Source organism: Amphiprion ocellaris, chromosome 12, assembly GCF_022539595.1.
Source record: "Amphiprion ocellaris isolate individual 3 ecotype Okinawa chromosome 12, ASM2253959v1, whole genome shotgun sequence".
Classification (NCBI taxonomy): Eukaryota; Metazoa; Chordata; class Actinopteri; family Pomacentridae; genus Amphiprion; species Amphiprion ocellaris.
Genome location: NC_072777.1, coordinates 8,286,769 through 8,300,949, shown reverse-complemented (window position 1 = coordinate 8,300,949; position 14,181 = coordinate 8,286,769). Strand labels below are relative to the sequence as shown.

At 38.4% G+C, this 14,181-nt stretch overlaps 1 protein-coding gene and 1 non-coding gene across 3 annotated transcripts; both read right to left on the bottom strand.

The window, feature by feature from the left end:
* Positions 1-4,221: 4,221 nt before the first annotated feature.
* Positions 4,222-10,748, bottom strand: LOC111581135 (ribonucleoside-diphosphate reductase subunit M2). 2 transcript variants are annotated; one of them, XM_035956749.2, is made up of 11 exons: positions 10,629-10,748; positions 9,439-9,537; positions 9,235-9,303; positions 7,965-8,111; positions 7,767-7,883; positions 7,501-7,634; positions 7,318-7,412; positions 7,099-7,232; positions 6,726-6,830; positions 6,496-6,609; positions 4,222-4,735 (listed from the first exon to the last, which is right to left on the bottom strand). In XM_035956749.2, the coding sequence occupies exons 2-11, from the start codon at positions 9,526-9,528 to the stop codon at positions 4,583-4,585; spliced, it is 1,158 nt and encodes a 385-aa protein (XP_035812642.1). In that variant the 5' UTR covers positions 9,529-9,537; positions 10,629-10,748; the 3' UTR covers positions 4,222-4,582. The 2 variants fall into 2 exon arrangements, with proteins under 2 accessions (XP_035812642.1, XP_023144929.1); XM_023289161.3 differs by lacking the exon at positions 10,629-10,748 and having other exon boundaries at positions 9,439-9,663.
* LOC111581138 (small nucleolar RNA SNORD94) lies at positions 4,860-4,996 on the bottom strand. The gene has a single exon (XR_002747229.1). It is a non-coding gene; the product is annotated as a small nucleolar RNA SNORD94 (small nucleolar RNA).
* Positions 10,749-14,181: the final 3,433 nt, after the last annotated feature.

Sequence of the window (14,181 nt, the reverse complement as noted above, 5' to 3'; positions counted from 1 at the left end):
TGGCGCAAAAAAACGCCATAGTATACTACGTCGAAAAAAAAATGCGATTTTTCAACATGTTGTAAAAATGTGCCATATGATGAAATAATGTAAAGGAGGCCGTGAAAAATGCTCCAGAAAGGTTTTCTTTGAAAAAAAAAAAATCATCATGAATTTTGGCGCAAAAAAACGCCACAGTATACTATGTCGAAAAATGTGATTTTTCAACATTGTGTAAAAACGTGCCATATGATGAAATAATGTAAAGGAGGCCGTGAAAAACACTATTGTAAGATTTTCTTTGAAAAAAAAAAATCATCATGAATTTTGGTGCAAAAAATACGCCATATATGTCGAAAAATGTGATTTTTCAACATGTTGTAAAAACGTGCCATATGATGAAATAATGTAAAGGAGGCTCTGAAAAACACTCCAGAAAGGTTTTCTTTGAAAAAAAAAAAAATCATCATGAATTTTGGCGCAAAAAAAACGCCATAGTATACTATGTGGAAAAATGTGATTTTTCAACATGTTGTAAAAATGTGCCATATGATGAAATAATGTAAAGGAGGCTGTGAAAAACACTATGGTATGGTATTCTTTGAAAAAAAATCATCATGAATTTTTGCGCAAAAAAAACGCCTTACTATACTATGTCGAAAAAAAATGCGTTTTTTTAAACATGTTGTAAAAACGTGCCATATGATGAAATAATGTAAAGGAGGCCGTGAAAAACACTCCAGAAAGTCTTTCTTTGAAAAAAAAAATCATCATGAATTTTGGCGCAAAAAAATGCCACAGTATACTATGTCGAAAAATGTGATTTTTCAACATTGTGTAAAAACGTGCCATATGATGAAATAATGTAAAGGAGGCCGTGAAAAACACTATTGTAAGATTTTCTTTGAAAAAAAAAAATCATCATGAATTTTGGTGCAAAAAATACGTCATATATGTCGAAAAATGTGATTTTTCAACATGTTGTAAAAACGTGCCATATGATGAAATAATGTAAAGGAGGCTCTGAAAACACTCCAGAAAGGTTTTCTTTGAAAAAAAAATTGTCATGAATTTTGCCGCAAAAAAACGCCATAGTATACTATGTCGAAAAAAAAATGCGATTTTTCAACATGTTGTAAAAACGTGCCATATGATGAAATAATGTAAAGGAGGCGGTGAAAAACACTCCAGAAAGGTTTTCTTTGAAAAAAAAAATCGTCATGAATTTTGGCGCAAAAAAACACCATAGTATAGTATGTCGAAAAAAAAATGCGATCTTTCAACATGTTGTAAAAACGTGCCATATGATGAAATAATGTAAAGGAGGCCGTGAAAAGCACTATGGTATGGTTTTCTTTGAAAAAAAATCATCGTGAATTTTGGCGCAAAAAAACCGCCATAGTATACTATGTCGAAAAAAAATTTTGATTTTTCAACATGTTGTAAAAACGTGCCATATGATGAAATAATATAAAGGAGGCCGTGAAAAACACTATAGTATGGTTTTCTTTGAAAAAAAACAATCATCATGAATTTTGGCGCAAAAAAAAAACGCCATAGTATACTATGTGGAAAAATGTGATTTTTCAACATGTTGTAAAAATGTGCCATATGATGAAATAATGTAAAGGAGGCCGTGAAAAACACTATGGTATGGTATTCTTTGAAAAAAAATCATCATGAATTTTTGCGCAAAAAAAACGCCTTACTATACTGTCGAAAAAAAAATGCGTTTTTTTAAACATGTTGTAAAAACGTGCCATATGATGAAATAATGTAAAGGAGGCCGTGAAAAACACTCCAGAAAGTCTTTCTTTGAAAAAAAAAATCATCATGAATTTTGGCGCAAAAAAACGCCACAGTATACTATGTCGAAAAATGTGATTTTTCAACATTGTGTAAAAACGTGCCATATGATGAAATAAAGTAAAGGAGGCCATGTAAAACACTATGGTAAGGTTCTCTTTGAAAAAAAAAAATCATCATGAATTTTGGCTCAAAAAAACGCCATAGTATACTATGTTGATAAAAAAATGCGATTTTTCAACATGTTGTAAAAACGTGCCATATGATCAAATAATGTAACGGAGGCCGTGAAAAACACTATGGTAAGGTTCTCCCCCCTATCACAATGGAAGCTCAGAGGTCTTTTCCACACACACACAAGGACACACACACATACATTCGCACTCACACATATATATACTATATATATATATATATATATATATATATATATATATATTTTTTTTTTTTTTTTTTTTTTTTTTAAATATATTAGAGGATTGTTTAGCTGAGAAGTTAGGCAAAGTATATATGTTCATTTGGACAGAATTCATTCAAAATTAGAATTAAACTCTCTTTTCTCCAGTTCCCTTTTGAGGAGGGCAAAATTTGAGGAATTTGGGAAGCGCTACAACATCACATAATACTCAAGAGCAGGTAGCAAGGTAGAAGGAAGAACAATCATGACGTTTTTTGGACGACATGCTATACTATGACATTTTTAGAGCCACATGGTATACTATGACGTTTTTTGGACGACATGCTATACTATCATGTTGTTTAGAGTGACATGCTATGCTGTGACGTTTTAAGAGCGACATGCTATACTATGACGTTTTTAGAGCAACATGCTAGACTATGATGTTTAAAGAGCGACATGCTATACTATGATGTTTTTAGAGCGACATGCTATACTATGATGTGTTTTGGATGACATGCTATACTGTGATGTTATTTACTAAACAAACTAAACTTCCTTTGTATATTTGGTTGTTTCTTATGTTGCCGCTGTTTCATTGCAATTATATCTTAATATCACTTTAAATACAGATAATTGAAAAGAAAAAAACTGGCTCTGAAATACTCAATGAATTGATACGTCATCTAGTGTTAACCTGAATAAGAATTCTTAATAATATAAAATGTAACTGACTGAGCTGTATTAATTAAATCGAGATATTTCAAATTGAAAGAAACACAATACTGACTGAAAGATTTCAGTCAATTAAACCTTAAATTCATTTACCTAAGAAAACCATCCTTTACTGTCTTACTTTAAAATGACCTATATTCTTAAAAAATATAGGTGCAAAGTAAAAGTTTCACACTTAAGATTAATCACTGATGAACATTTCATTGCTCAGCAGATATTCTGGACTACTGACAAACACAGAACCTTAACCTCACCGTTTTAATCACGTTTAGGTTTTCTAAACGTTACATTAATGTGAACCTGCGTCTTCATGAAACGTTTTATTAACTAAATGCACTACATTATAGTAACACACACATCATCGCCATCAACACACTTCAGCTGTTTACATGAAACACAGCACAAAAATCTTTAGCTTAATGCTACGTTAGCTTTAATCAGGCGAGCAGCTAGCTCGGATAGCATGGCTAACATTAAAACTAATATTTACTGGATGCTAACTTTCTTCTCTGGTCAACACACACAGAAATAAACTCCACCAACATCTGGAGTGCATGGCACACATTATATCTGACACTAAAGCTGCATATAAAGTGCATTAAAAGCGGCACCGATACGAAAATAAACATTAACTTACCAAACTATCAGAGTCCTTTCAGTGTCTGCTGGTAGAATCAGTCGAAGCCAGAAAACTGGTTTAAACAAGCCAACAGGCAGGAATACTGTCTGTGGAAAATGTTCTGCTGCTCCACCGATAAATAAACCAAAAGTTATTATATCAGAATTAATCCAAACGAGGAGAGCAGAGTCTCTGCTGCCTCCTCCATTGGACCTGTCAATCATTCCAAACCGGACTGTCAATCAAGTAACCCCGCCCCCTGGCTTCGCAAAACTTTAAGGTTCTATAAAAAAAAATCAATATTGATTTATTTTAAGATCAGCCACCTGATCTCTCATTTTGACCATGAAAACTAACGAAAAAAAATTATATACAGTCTATGCACCGTACTGTTTGGCTCGGCACTTGCTGATGACCACTTCCGGTCTCAGAAAATCAAAAAACGGACTTTTGTTTCGTTTCTGTCGCTTACTGATTTTACTTTTTTGTTATTCTAAATATAAAATTAAAATCAAAGCATTTTTAAAATTTCGTATATCCCGTTTGATCATGAAAAGGAAAAACGTCTTATATTTCAATTTTAGTATTTTAAAACGAAAATCAAATAGGCACTCGTTTTTTGTTTTTCAATACCCGTTTCAGAACGGAAAATTCAATTGCCAAAATATACACGGACCCTCAAGACTCTTAGAGGCAGTTATGATTTTATTACAAAAAACTACACAACTCTGTACAAATTTAATAGAAAAACCTAAAAACAGATTTGATAAAAAATTAACTCTACAAAGTTAGTTCATGTACAGAGGAATAAGTTGAACATGAACCAGGTACTGATCCAGGACTGACCACTTTATCTGTCAGCTGCTGCTTCAGTCTGTAGTTCGTGTCTCATGTCGTCTCCACATCAGTGTCGTTTTCTGGACTGTGGCGCTCTTCCTGTCTCTGCTCTGATTGGCTGCAGTCACAGCGGGTGGAATGAAAGGAGGCCAGCAGCAGCTCCTGGTTGGAGTTTTGCTCTAATGAGTGTCTGTGGTCCAGCTGTGAGCTCAGAAGTCGGCGTCCAGCCTGAAGGTGTTGTCTGTGGTGCCGGACATGACGCCCATCCTCTGGTACTCGCCCACCCTCTTCTCAAAGAAGTTGGTCTTTCCCTCCAGAGAGATGTTCTCCATGAAGTCGAAGGGGTTCTCCACCCGGTAGATCTGCAGAGACAACCCAGAGAAGAGACACTTTATTTTCCATCAGCATCAACCAACAAACCTGCTGCTTCCTGCTCAAGACCTTTGAAAGACCACAGTTGTGTTGCAGCAGTGTTGTGAGTCCAGGTGAGCTCAGTCAGGCGTCTGCGTCGTGCTGCTGCTGCTCTGTCAGTGAACCACTCGTCCTCTGATCACAGCCTGCAGCAGCACTCAGCCCCCATCATCGGCTGAGGTCCGTACCCCTGCGCCTCTCATCATCACACACCTGCTCATCGTCCACAACAAACACAACAGCTGGAAGTTCATCTGCAGCTCTGGTCTGAACGAGGAGCAGCACAGTGGAACCTCAACATCAACACTTCTGCTGCTCAGATGGACTTTATAACTTCTCTGATCAGGTCAGGTTTTAATAGCTGGTTCTTCATCACTAAAACACCTGGATTCATTAAAGTGTGACTCTAAAGAGTCCCTGCTGGTTGTTTCCATGTTGGACATCTGCAGGTTTCATCAGCAGATGGACCAGCTGCAGCTCACTGATGTTACTTCAGTGTGGACGTTTCAATCACATTTCCACACATTTTGCTTTTGGACATTTGTTTGTAATGTTTAACATTCAGCTGAGTTAGTTGAAAGAGTTTGTAAAGAATCAGCTCAAAGAGTCAGTTTAATCTATCAATCAATAATCATTAATTCAGCTCCTCCTTAGGTTGTAATTAATTAATTCATGTTAAAGATGATTAACTTAGTAGCTGCAAATGAAACCAGGACATCTTACTTCAGGCCAACAGCAGATCTCAGACCTGATCTTTGAATTATTACTTTAATTCTAATAAATGAGAATCAGTCAGTGATGTAATAAAACATCTTTGCTGTCAGGTAATAAAAAGCTTAATTTTGGTCTGTTGTGTTTGATAATAATAAAATTAAAGATTGCAGAGACATCAAAGTGTCAAACTTTGTACCAGCAGAGCTGAATTAACAACAATGCTTTTGGTTGTATATATTTTTTTAGTGTGTTAATATTGCCTCATAGTTTATTTTAATGCTGCTATACAGAGAGTGCTAAACAGTTTTATTGTTTTCTGTAACAGTGACAATAAAGACCTATTCTATTCTATTTTTTAATCTGACAACTGGACCTTTTTTCTGATGCTACATTTAATGAACACCAGTTTTTTAAAATAGCAGCTACAGAGTTAGAGTGAAGTCTCCAATATGTCTGATTATTAATAATACAGATGCTGTGGCTTTATGAGGAGTCGGTGAGAATGATGAGAATTCACAGCTCAGTCTGACATTAAACACTACCTGCTGGTTACTGCAGCTTTTAAGAGCCGAATGTTTGTGATCTGCAAACACTGCAATCATCATCATCATCATCATCACATGGACGATCTGCCTGCAGGCTGGAAGCAGCTGATCTGACTGCAGCTGACTGGGATCCAATAATAAATCTCGGTTTCTACACAACAAACAGCTCCAACAATCTGCGATCAGTCGCCTCCTCCACCTCTAAAAACATCACACTGAGCTGAGATCATCCTGCAGATGTGACGCTGGAACTCCTGGTGTCTCCGTCTGGATGAATGTGAGCGTTTAAAGAAGCGAATCTGTGCAGACGCTGTAACTCATCCAGCTGCTGCAGATGAAACCCTGCAGCTGTCAGTGGAGCCACAGCTCAGTGACTCAGCTAAAAACTAAAACTCCTGTTTCTCCACCAGAAACGTTTCAGCTGAATTCAACAGCTGTGGTTTTGTTTGTACCTTTGAGAAGCCGAGCTCCAGCAGCAGTCTGTCGGCCACAAACTCGATGTACTGCTTCATCAGCTCACAGTTCATCCCGATGAGCTTCACCGGCAGAGCCTCAGTCAGGAACTCCTGAACACACACAGAGCACCAAAACCATTCAAACCATTAAAACCATTAAAACCATGAAACTAGCAGCAGAGAAACCAGAGCAACACATGGAGGATCAACCTGCTGCTGCAACTCACCTGTTCGATCTCAACAGCGTTTCTGATGATGGTGGTGACGGTTTCAGTGGATGGTTTGTTCAGCAGGTGTTTGAACATGAGACAGGCGAAGTCGCAGTGCAGACCCTGAATGCAACACACACACATACAGTTTTAGAGCAACAGTCTGAGTCTGAGCAGCTTCAACACTCAAAGAAAAGCTGAGCGACGTGTTTTCATGATTAATGTTTAAAGTCAGCGCTGTGAGGAAATTAAGAGCCGAATATGAGATGAGCTGCAACAAACTGACAAATTCATCAAACACCTCACGTTACAAAAAATAGACATTTATGGCCTGAAAAGTCAACTGAGCTGATCAGTTATTGATGCGTCTGGTGTTTGTGTGGGGCGTCACCTCGTCTCTGCTGATGAGCTCGTTAGAGAAGGTCAGGCCGGGCATCAGGCCTCTCTTCTTCAGCCAGAAGATGGCAGCGAAGGAACCAGAGAAGAAGATTCCCTCCACGGCAGCGAAGGCCACAACACGCTCTCCTGGGTGATCAGTAAGAAATAAATGATCAATATCAGCCCCTGGTAAAGCAGGAGCATCATGTGGAGTCTCAGTCGGCAGGTTTACCGTAGGTGGCGTTCTTGTTGCCGATCCAGTTGAGCGCCCAGTCGGCCTTCTTCTTCACACACGGCAGAGTCTCGATGGCGTTGAACAGGTATTCCCTGAGGGTCAGTAAACGCATCGTCAGACACCAGGACACACCAGCAGGGACCAGTACAGACCAGTATAAACCAGCAGAGAGCAGCTCACCTCTCTTTGGGCTCCTTGATGTAGGTGTCGATCAGGAGGCTGTACATCTCTGAGTGGATGTTCTCCATGGCGATCTGGAAACCATAGAAACAGCGGGCCTCTGTCACCTGCACTTCCTGTGTGAAACGCTCCACCTGGTGGTCAAAGTCAAAAAGAAGATGAGGAAACAGATCAGCGTTTAATGGCAGCAGATGAGTGTAAAACGTCCACACTGACCCTGAACCTACCACACACAACTAACCAGTGATCAATAATCAGGTTCTCACCAGATTCTCGTTGACGATGCCATCGCTGGCAGCAAAGAAAGCCAGCACATGTGAGATGAAGTACTTCTCTTCTTCCTTCAGAGTCTCCCAGTGCTGCAGGTCTTTGGACAGATCCACCTGAACAGAGACACAAACTTAAACATCACGTCGTCCGCCTGTTTCTAATCTGACGTGTCTGAGAGCAGCGGCTGCTGTTACCTCCTCTGCCGTCCAGAAAGAGGCCTCGGCCTTCTTGTACATCTGCCAGATGTCGTGGTACTGGATGGGGAAGATGACGAAGCGACGAGGATTATCTTTCAGCAGCGGCTCCTCCTCCGAGCTGCTGCTCTTCTTCACGGCTTTGGGCTGAACAAAAAACAAACAACATCTTTAAGCTTTTTCTAATCAGCAGAACACATTCAGGGACCCAGACTTAAGATTTCAAAAATCCTGCTACAGCCCTGAAAACCTCTGGCAGCTCAGTGTCTGTTTTACAGTGAAAATTTACAGTCGTTTACTATTAATCTGCAGATTATTTTCTGGATCTATTTAGCAAAAAATGAAAAATGTTTCTTACAGTTGTCTGACAACAGAGAAAGCTCATGAGATACTTTTGTTGTTCCATTACTGCACAAAAACAACAAAATTTCCACTTTCGAGCAGTCAAAAACTAAATATCTGGACATTTTCTCTAAAATGTGTCCAATTAACTAATAAGTGATCAAAACAATTCCTCATTTCCTTTCTGTCATCAACTGATTAAGTGCAGCAGCTCTTCTTTATTTTCATTTAATAACAGTTTACTGTAAATTAATGTAGAAATCAATTAACTACTGATCATATCACAGTGAACCACATCTAATGAATGTTTCAGTAATAGAATACAACAACAGGATCAATCTAAATACACATCATGTTTGACTGTCTTCTATTTCAAAACTCAGAATAAACCTCTGGATGAAGAAATACGGAGACGAGAACTGAAGTAGCAGGAAAATAATCAGCAAACTGAGACATGAATTTAGCCGAAATTCTGGTAAAACTAAGAAATATATCTGCAGATTTTAATGTTTTAAAAGAAGATTTCATGCTTTTCTTTGTCTTATATCAGTTTAAACTGAACATTTTCAGATTTTGGACTTTTAGTGAACCAAACTAAAGATCTGTATAAAGTATTAAATGTAACTGATCAGTGAAGTAAATATTAATCAGCTGCAGCCATGTCTGACTAAAGTGTACATACAATAATCGATGATGTATTGATCATAGATTAAATCCTCTCTCATGGAGGAAAGTAAAGGCAGTAACAGCAGTGAGCAGCAGAGGCAGCACTGACAGCTGACTGTTGGCGCCACATCCGCAGTTTAGGCGCCACATCGCCGCATTAAAGGACACAAAATTGCAATCAGGTGATCGATCTGCCACATTAATCGTTTATTATCCGAATCCGCTGAAACTCTGAAGCTTCAGCAGCTTTTCTCTCACTCACCGCAGCATCGTCGAAGATTCTCCGCGCGGTTTTGGACGCCAGGATGCGGCTGCTGCTCAGACTCGGAGGCTGGAAGGAAACAAAGACTGTCAGCAAACTGAACAGAACACTTATCATGGATCGTTTAAAAGGCTCCTGGAGCATCAGTTATCGACATTCATTGATTCCCGCTATCTTCAATTATTGATATTTGTTGATTCTCACCGTGTTTTCTTTGTCCAGCGACATGTTGTTCATCTGACTGCTGACGGTTTTCTCGTTGAGTTCGGAGAGAGGAGAACGAGCAGAGAGCATGGTGGCTGCCTGGTTCACACGGAAAAATAAATTAAAGAAGTAAAGGAACTAAAAGTAGGTTAAAAGCAGCAGAAAGCTAAACTAACTAACTAGCAGCAGACAGACGGAAAGCAGAGACTGAAGCGGCTTCTTCTGGCTGCTCGCCTTTTATTGAAATCTTGGCGCTAGAACGCAGCCAGCCAATAGGACCGCAGCTCGTGCAGTCCCTTTAAAGCGACGCCGCGACGCAGCCAATCACAGGGAGAGATGTCGTCACGTGACTAGAACGGGACTGCGGGAAATTCAAACGGCTTTGTTTGTGCGGGGTTACAAAACTGAGCGCAACCGCTGTTACAAAACTATTAACAATGAGCGCTTATAAAACGTTCAGATTGTATGTAAAACACATATTAGTTTGCACTGAAACTGTGATTCAAAAATGCTGACGTACAGTTGAGATAAATATTGAAATCACCTAAAGTCAACTGACTTTCTTAATGAGCTATTAGCTTGTAAATCGCTGAAATTTGCATTTAAATTATTGTGGAAGACTTGAACTGTTATATAAACACAAAGTAGTCTGGATACTTAATGATTCGGGGCTTCACAGCTGTTTACATTCAATAAAACTCAACTGAATTACTCATCAACACAGAATAACACCAGTAAGTACAACGGCTAATATCTTGTCTAATTGCTTTTATATTAGGACTTTAGTGTGTCTGACAGCAACATGCTTTTATTTAACTTCTTATTTAAGCGGCCTAATAAATATGAGATGCTGTTTAAGCGGTTCTTATCTGTTTTGCTTCCCTACCGCGCTTTTTGTTGTTTACTTTGATAAAAAAAAGGCGTTGTCCCCATGGTAATTTAGCACCAAGCCAATTTTTTACAAAATATAATGATTACTGTGCATTTCAAGCTGTCGTGCATATTTGCATATGTGAGAGCTAAAGCTGACATTTGCGGTTTTAAAATGAATCTGGCAAGATGTCAGAAAAAAAAGAATACATGCCCGGTAATTTTCCCGTTTATATATTGTCATCTCGATTTAAAAGATAATACATTTGAAGACTAAATCATTGCGTTTTTCTGTATCTAATAATCTGAACGTGTTGTACCTTTGATCTGATCACGGTTCAGCCTCTGAAGCAAAAATTTTGGCTTCATTTTTCCCTCTAAAATCAGATGTTATTTAAAGGACTTCGTCTTTCACAGCTGTCGAGGGTCACAGAGGAACTGTTCCAGGTTACTGCCGAGGCGAGCACTCTGATTGGCTGCTGAGGAAGACAACGACAACAAACGTGGATGCGTCACAATCAACCACGCCCCCTGGCGGCTGGGATGATTTGGTTTTATTACAACACTGATTACAACACCGTTGTTTTTTTTTTTTCAAAACCTTGATTACACGAGTTAAACTTTCGGCAGTTTTATATAACCAAAAATCTCCTCCCTCATTTCCTTGTGAAGAATGAGGCGAATATATTTTTCTTTTTGGTTATGCTTCTCGGGCTGCACAGTGGTGTAGTGGTTAGCACTTTCGCCTTGCAGCAAGAAGATCCCTGGTTAGCGTCCCGGCTTTCCCGGGATCTTTCTGCATGGAGTTTGCATGTTCTCCCTGTGCATGCGTGGGTTTTCTCCGGGTACTCCGGCTTCCTCCCACAGTCCAAAAATATGCTGAGGTTAATTGATTATTCTAAATTGCCCGTAGGTGTGAATGTGAGAGTGCTTGTTTGTCTGTATATGTAGCCCTGCGACAGACTGGCGATCTGTCCAGGGTGTCCCCTGCCTTCGCCCGAGTCAGCTGGGATAGGCTCCAGCCCCCCCCCGCGACCCTAGTGAGGATTAAGCGGTGTATAGATAATGGATGGATGGATGGATGGTTATGCTTCTCATTTCTGCTTATGTACAAGTGTCCTACATAACAATTGGGAACCAGATTAGTTAAAAATGATTTTTTTAATCTGCATGATTTCATTTGTCACACAGTCAGAATCACTATTCTAATCCGTTTCTCACTTTGCAACAGCTGAAAATGTAAAACCTGTTCATAACAATCAGTAAACAGCCTAAAATATACGCTTTCCTTTGTGCTAATTTCCCATGTTTTCATTTCAGTGCTTTTAGTTTTATATCTTACATTGTACTGCATTTGTTGTACAATGCGCTCATCTGCAGTGTGCACTATGTTCTTGTAAAATAACAATATTCAAGTAGTTTATTTAATCATTATATTCATCTTTGATTTTCTGATTGAATTTCTTTTCATTAGATTGTATTTAAACAACAACCACAAGCTTTGTAATGTTTTTGACTACAAACAAGAGATGATTTCATTTTTCAAAAGTGTTTTTTAATTGAAATCTGCAATTGTTAATGCAGCATTTGGAGCTGGATGATAATCTGCACGTTTTTAAAATTATTATTATTATTTTTGGACTGAATGCAAAGTGACATACAATCATTCAATCAGCCAGTTCAAAGAGAATAAAAGTCCAGCAGTTGCCTGGCCTCCCATCGACATCTGTACACAGAGTTGATCTCTGCTGCCTTCTGATCCACTGGAGCTTTAAAGCTGCACTGTCATTCTTATTTTCTTCTTGAGAAGGCAGCACTCAGTTTTGCATCTGAGACCCATCAACAAAAACAATGACCATATCCATCATTTTGTCTTCCCGTCGTTGCTTTTAGATGATCTGATCTCCATGTGTCACAGTTGTGCCGACACACAGATGGTACATTAAAATAACTAATAAGGCATTTATAGTTTTGGATTGAACCTCCTCACTGGCAGCTGCTGGAGGGCTTCTGCTGGGTTCACATAAATAAAGTCAAGGCCTTTTCAGAACCACATTGAATGCAATATGATACCCGGAGAACACATGGGGATGATTAAAACCTGCGATTATTTTCATACACATATTTATTCACATTCATGTCACATGTTTATTTCTAACTTCATTTAGTAATAAAAATCATTTCTGGTAATATAATTTGTCAACGTACATGATGCAGATAAGCATCACATAACTGATTGAGAAATTAACTAATTAAAAAAGAATGAATTCATTTGTTGCTGCTGAAATCAATACTTCACCCTCACTGAGAGTCACAGTTCATTATTTCTACAACAGGGAAGACAAATTATTTAAGACCTAAGTAAAATCCAAGTGTTTTTTAAGTGCCATCCCAGATATTTTCTTTTCTTTTGTTGAGGAACTGGATTTGCTTCATAAGAACATTTTCCAGATCTGCAGAAACCTGATTTTCTCCTGGAACTTCCTTGCAGTTTCACACATTTAATGATTAGTCATTACTGACTCATCTGTCAGTTTCTGCTTCATTTTAAAAAAAAAATTTAAAAATTTCAGCGTTATGTATTTAAAAAAAAAAACTTTAGTGCTGAGACACTCATAGGTTAGTCTCAGCTGGTGATCACATCAGTATGCAAATTTAATGCCAGTCGTACAGTTTCAAAATAAGTGACAACATCTGTGTGCAAATCAACTTCATATAAACCTGGACAATCAAAAACATTCAGACACACAAGAAGTTCTGACATGTAAACTGAAGAAAAATGTTACTGATTCTGATCTACTTCTCTGATAACATTCGCAGTATTATACCATGTTAACTCTTTGTACAAAGGTGAGATTTCCTTGAACTGTATCCTTCCATTGATGCAGCGTTCAGATGGCATTTAGTTGGATTTAACTGACTAATCAAGGCTTGTTTACTAAGTCAACCTGCAGCCGTCGTTTATCTGGTATAAATCAATCTGTTCGTCAAATTTCCAGCAGAATTTTGCTTATTAAGTAGCACAGTGATGGTGGGAAACATGGCATGAGAACTAAATTCGACTGATTGTTATTCTGAGCAAAGAGGAGCTTTATCAGTGTCACATTGTGGCTGGACTGAAGGTTTCCAAAAGGTCACTGCATGGAGCTCTGAAACACTTTGTGGAAACTGGATCAGTTACATCCAGACAAGATCAGACAGAACAAGAGTGAGAAAATCATCAAAAGGATCAGGTTTCATCAAGCTACATCAAGCTTTTTTCACTGAGCGGTAGAACTGCAGCTTCATGATAGACACAGAATTGACTAAATAAAGAACACAAGACTCCAATCAGCTAAAGTCCTGTCAAAAGAAAGATGTCTAGTAATGTTCTCAGAGGATCAGGAGCGTCTCTAAACCACTTCTCAGGAGGTGAAACAAGGCCAAATGCTTGGGATTGGCAAAGACGAAGCAGCATTTCACTGTGGATGATGGAGAAAAAAAAGTCCTATTTACTGATGAATCCCAGTTGGAAATTAGTGACAATAACAGAAATCTGTATGTAAAGAGACCAATAGGAGAGAGAATGATACCACAGTGGATCAAACTAACAGTGAAAGTCTGGGTAGATTTGGAGACCTGCAGCGAATAGACTTCAGTGTTGTCAAACCAGCAGAAGCTTACATTCGAGCTAATCTTAACATAACTGTGGTTGACTTAGCCATTAAAGTCAGTCTAATCAATCATTAAGTCATTCAGAACTAAAGTAGGCATATGTAATATGTATTACTTACAATCAATGTTTTATATTTAATCAATCATGTGGTTGTTCCTCAATGATCAAACAGTGTAATGCAATTTGAGTTCCATGAATTCAAATAATACGTTTACAGC

Excerpts from the sequence above, each read along its gene's own strand:
- LOC111581135 (XM_035956749.2), bottom strand. The coding sequence starts at position 9,528 with ATGCTCTCTGCTCGTTCTCCTCTCTCCGAACTCAACGAGAAAACCGTC. Across the intron at positions 8,112-9,234 it reads GAATCTTCGACGATGCTGCG|CCCAAAGCCGTGAAGAAGAG; the intron begins GTGAGTGAGAGA and ends TTTTTTGTTCAG. Across the intron at positions 6,831-7,098 it reads AGCTCATCAGCAGAGACGAG|GGTCTGCACTGCGACTTCGC; the intron begins GTGACGCCCCAC and ends TGTTGCATTCAG.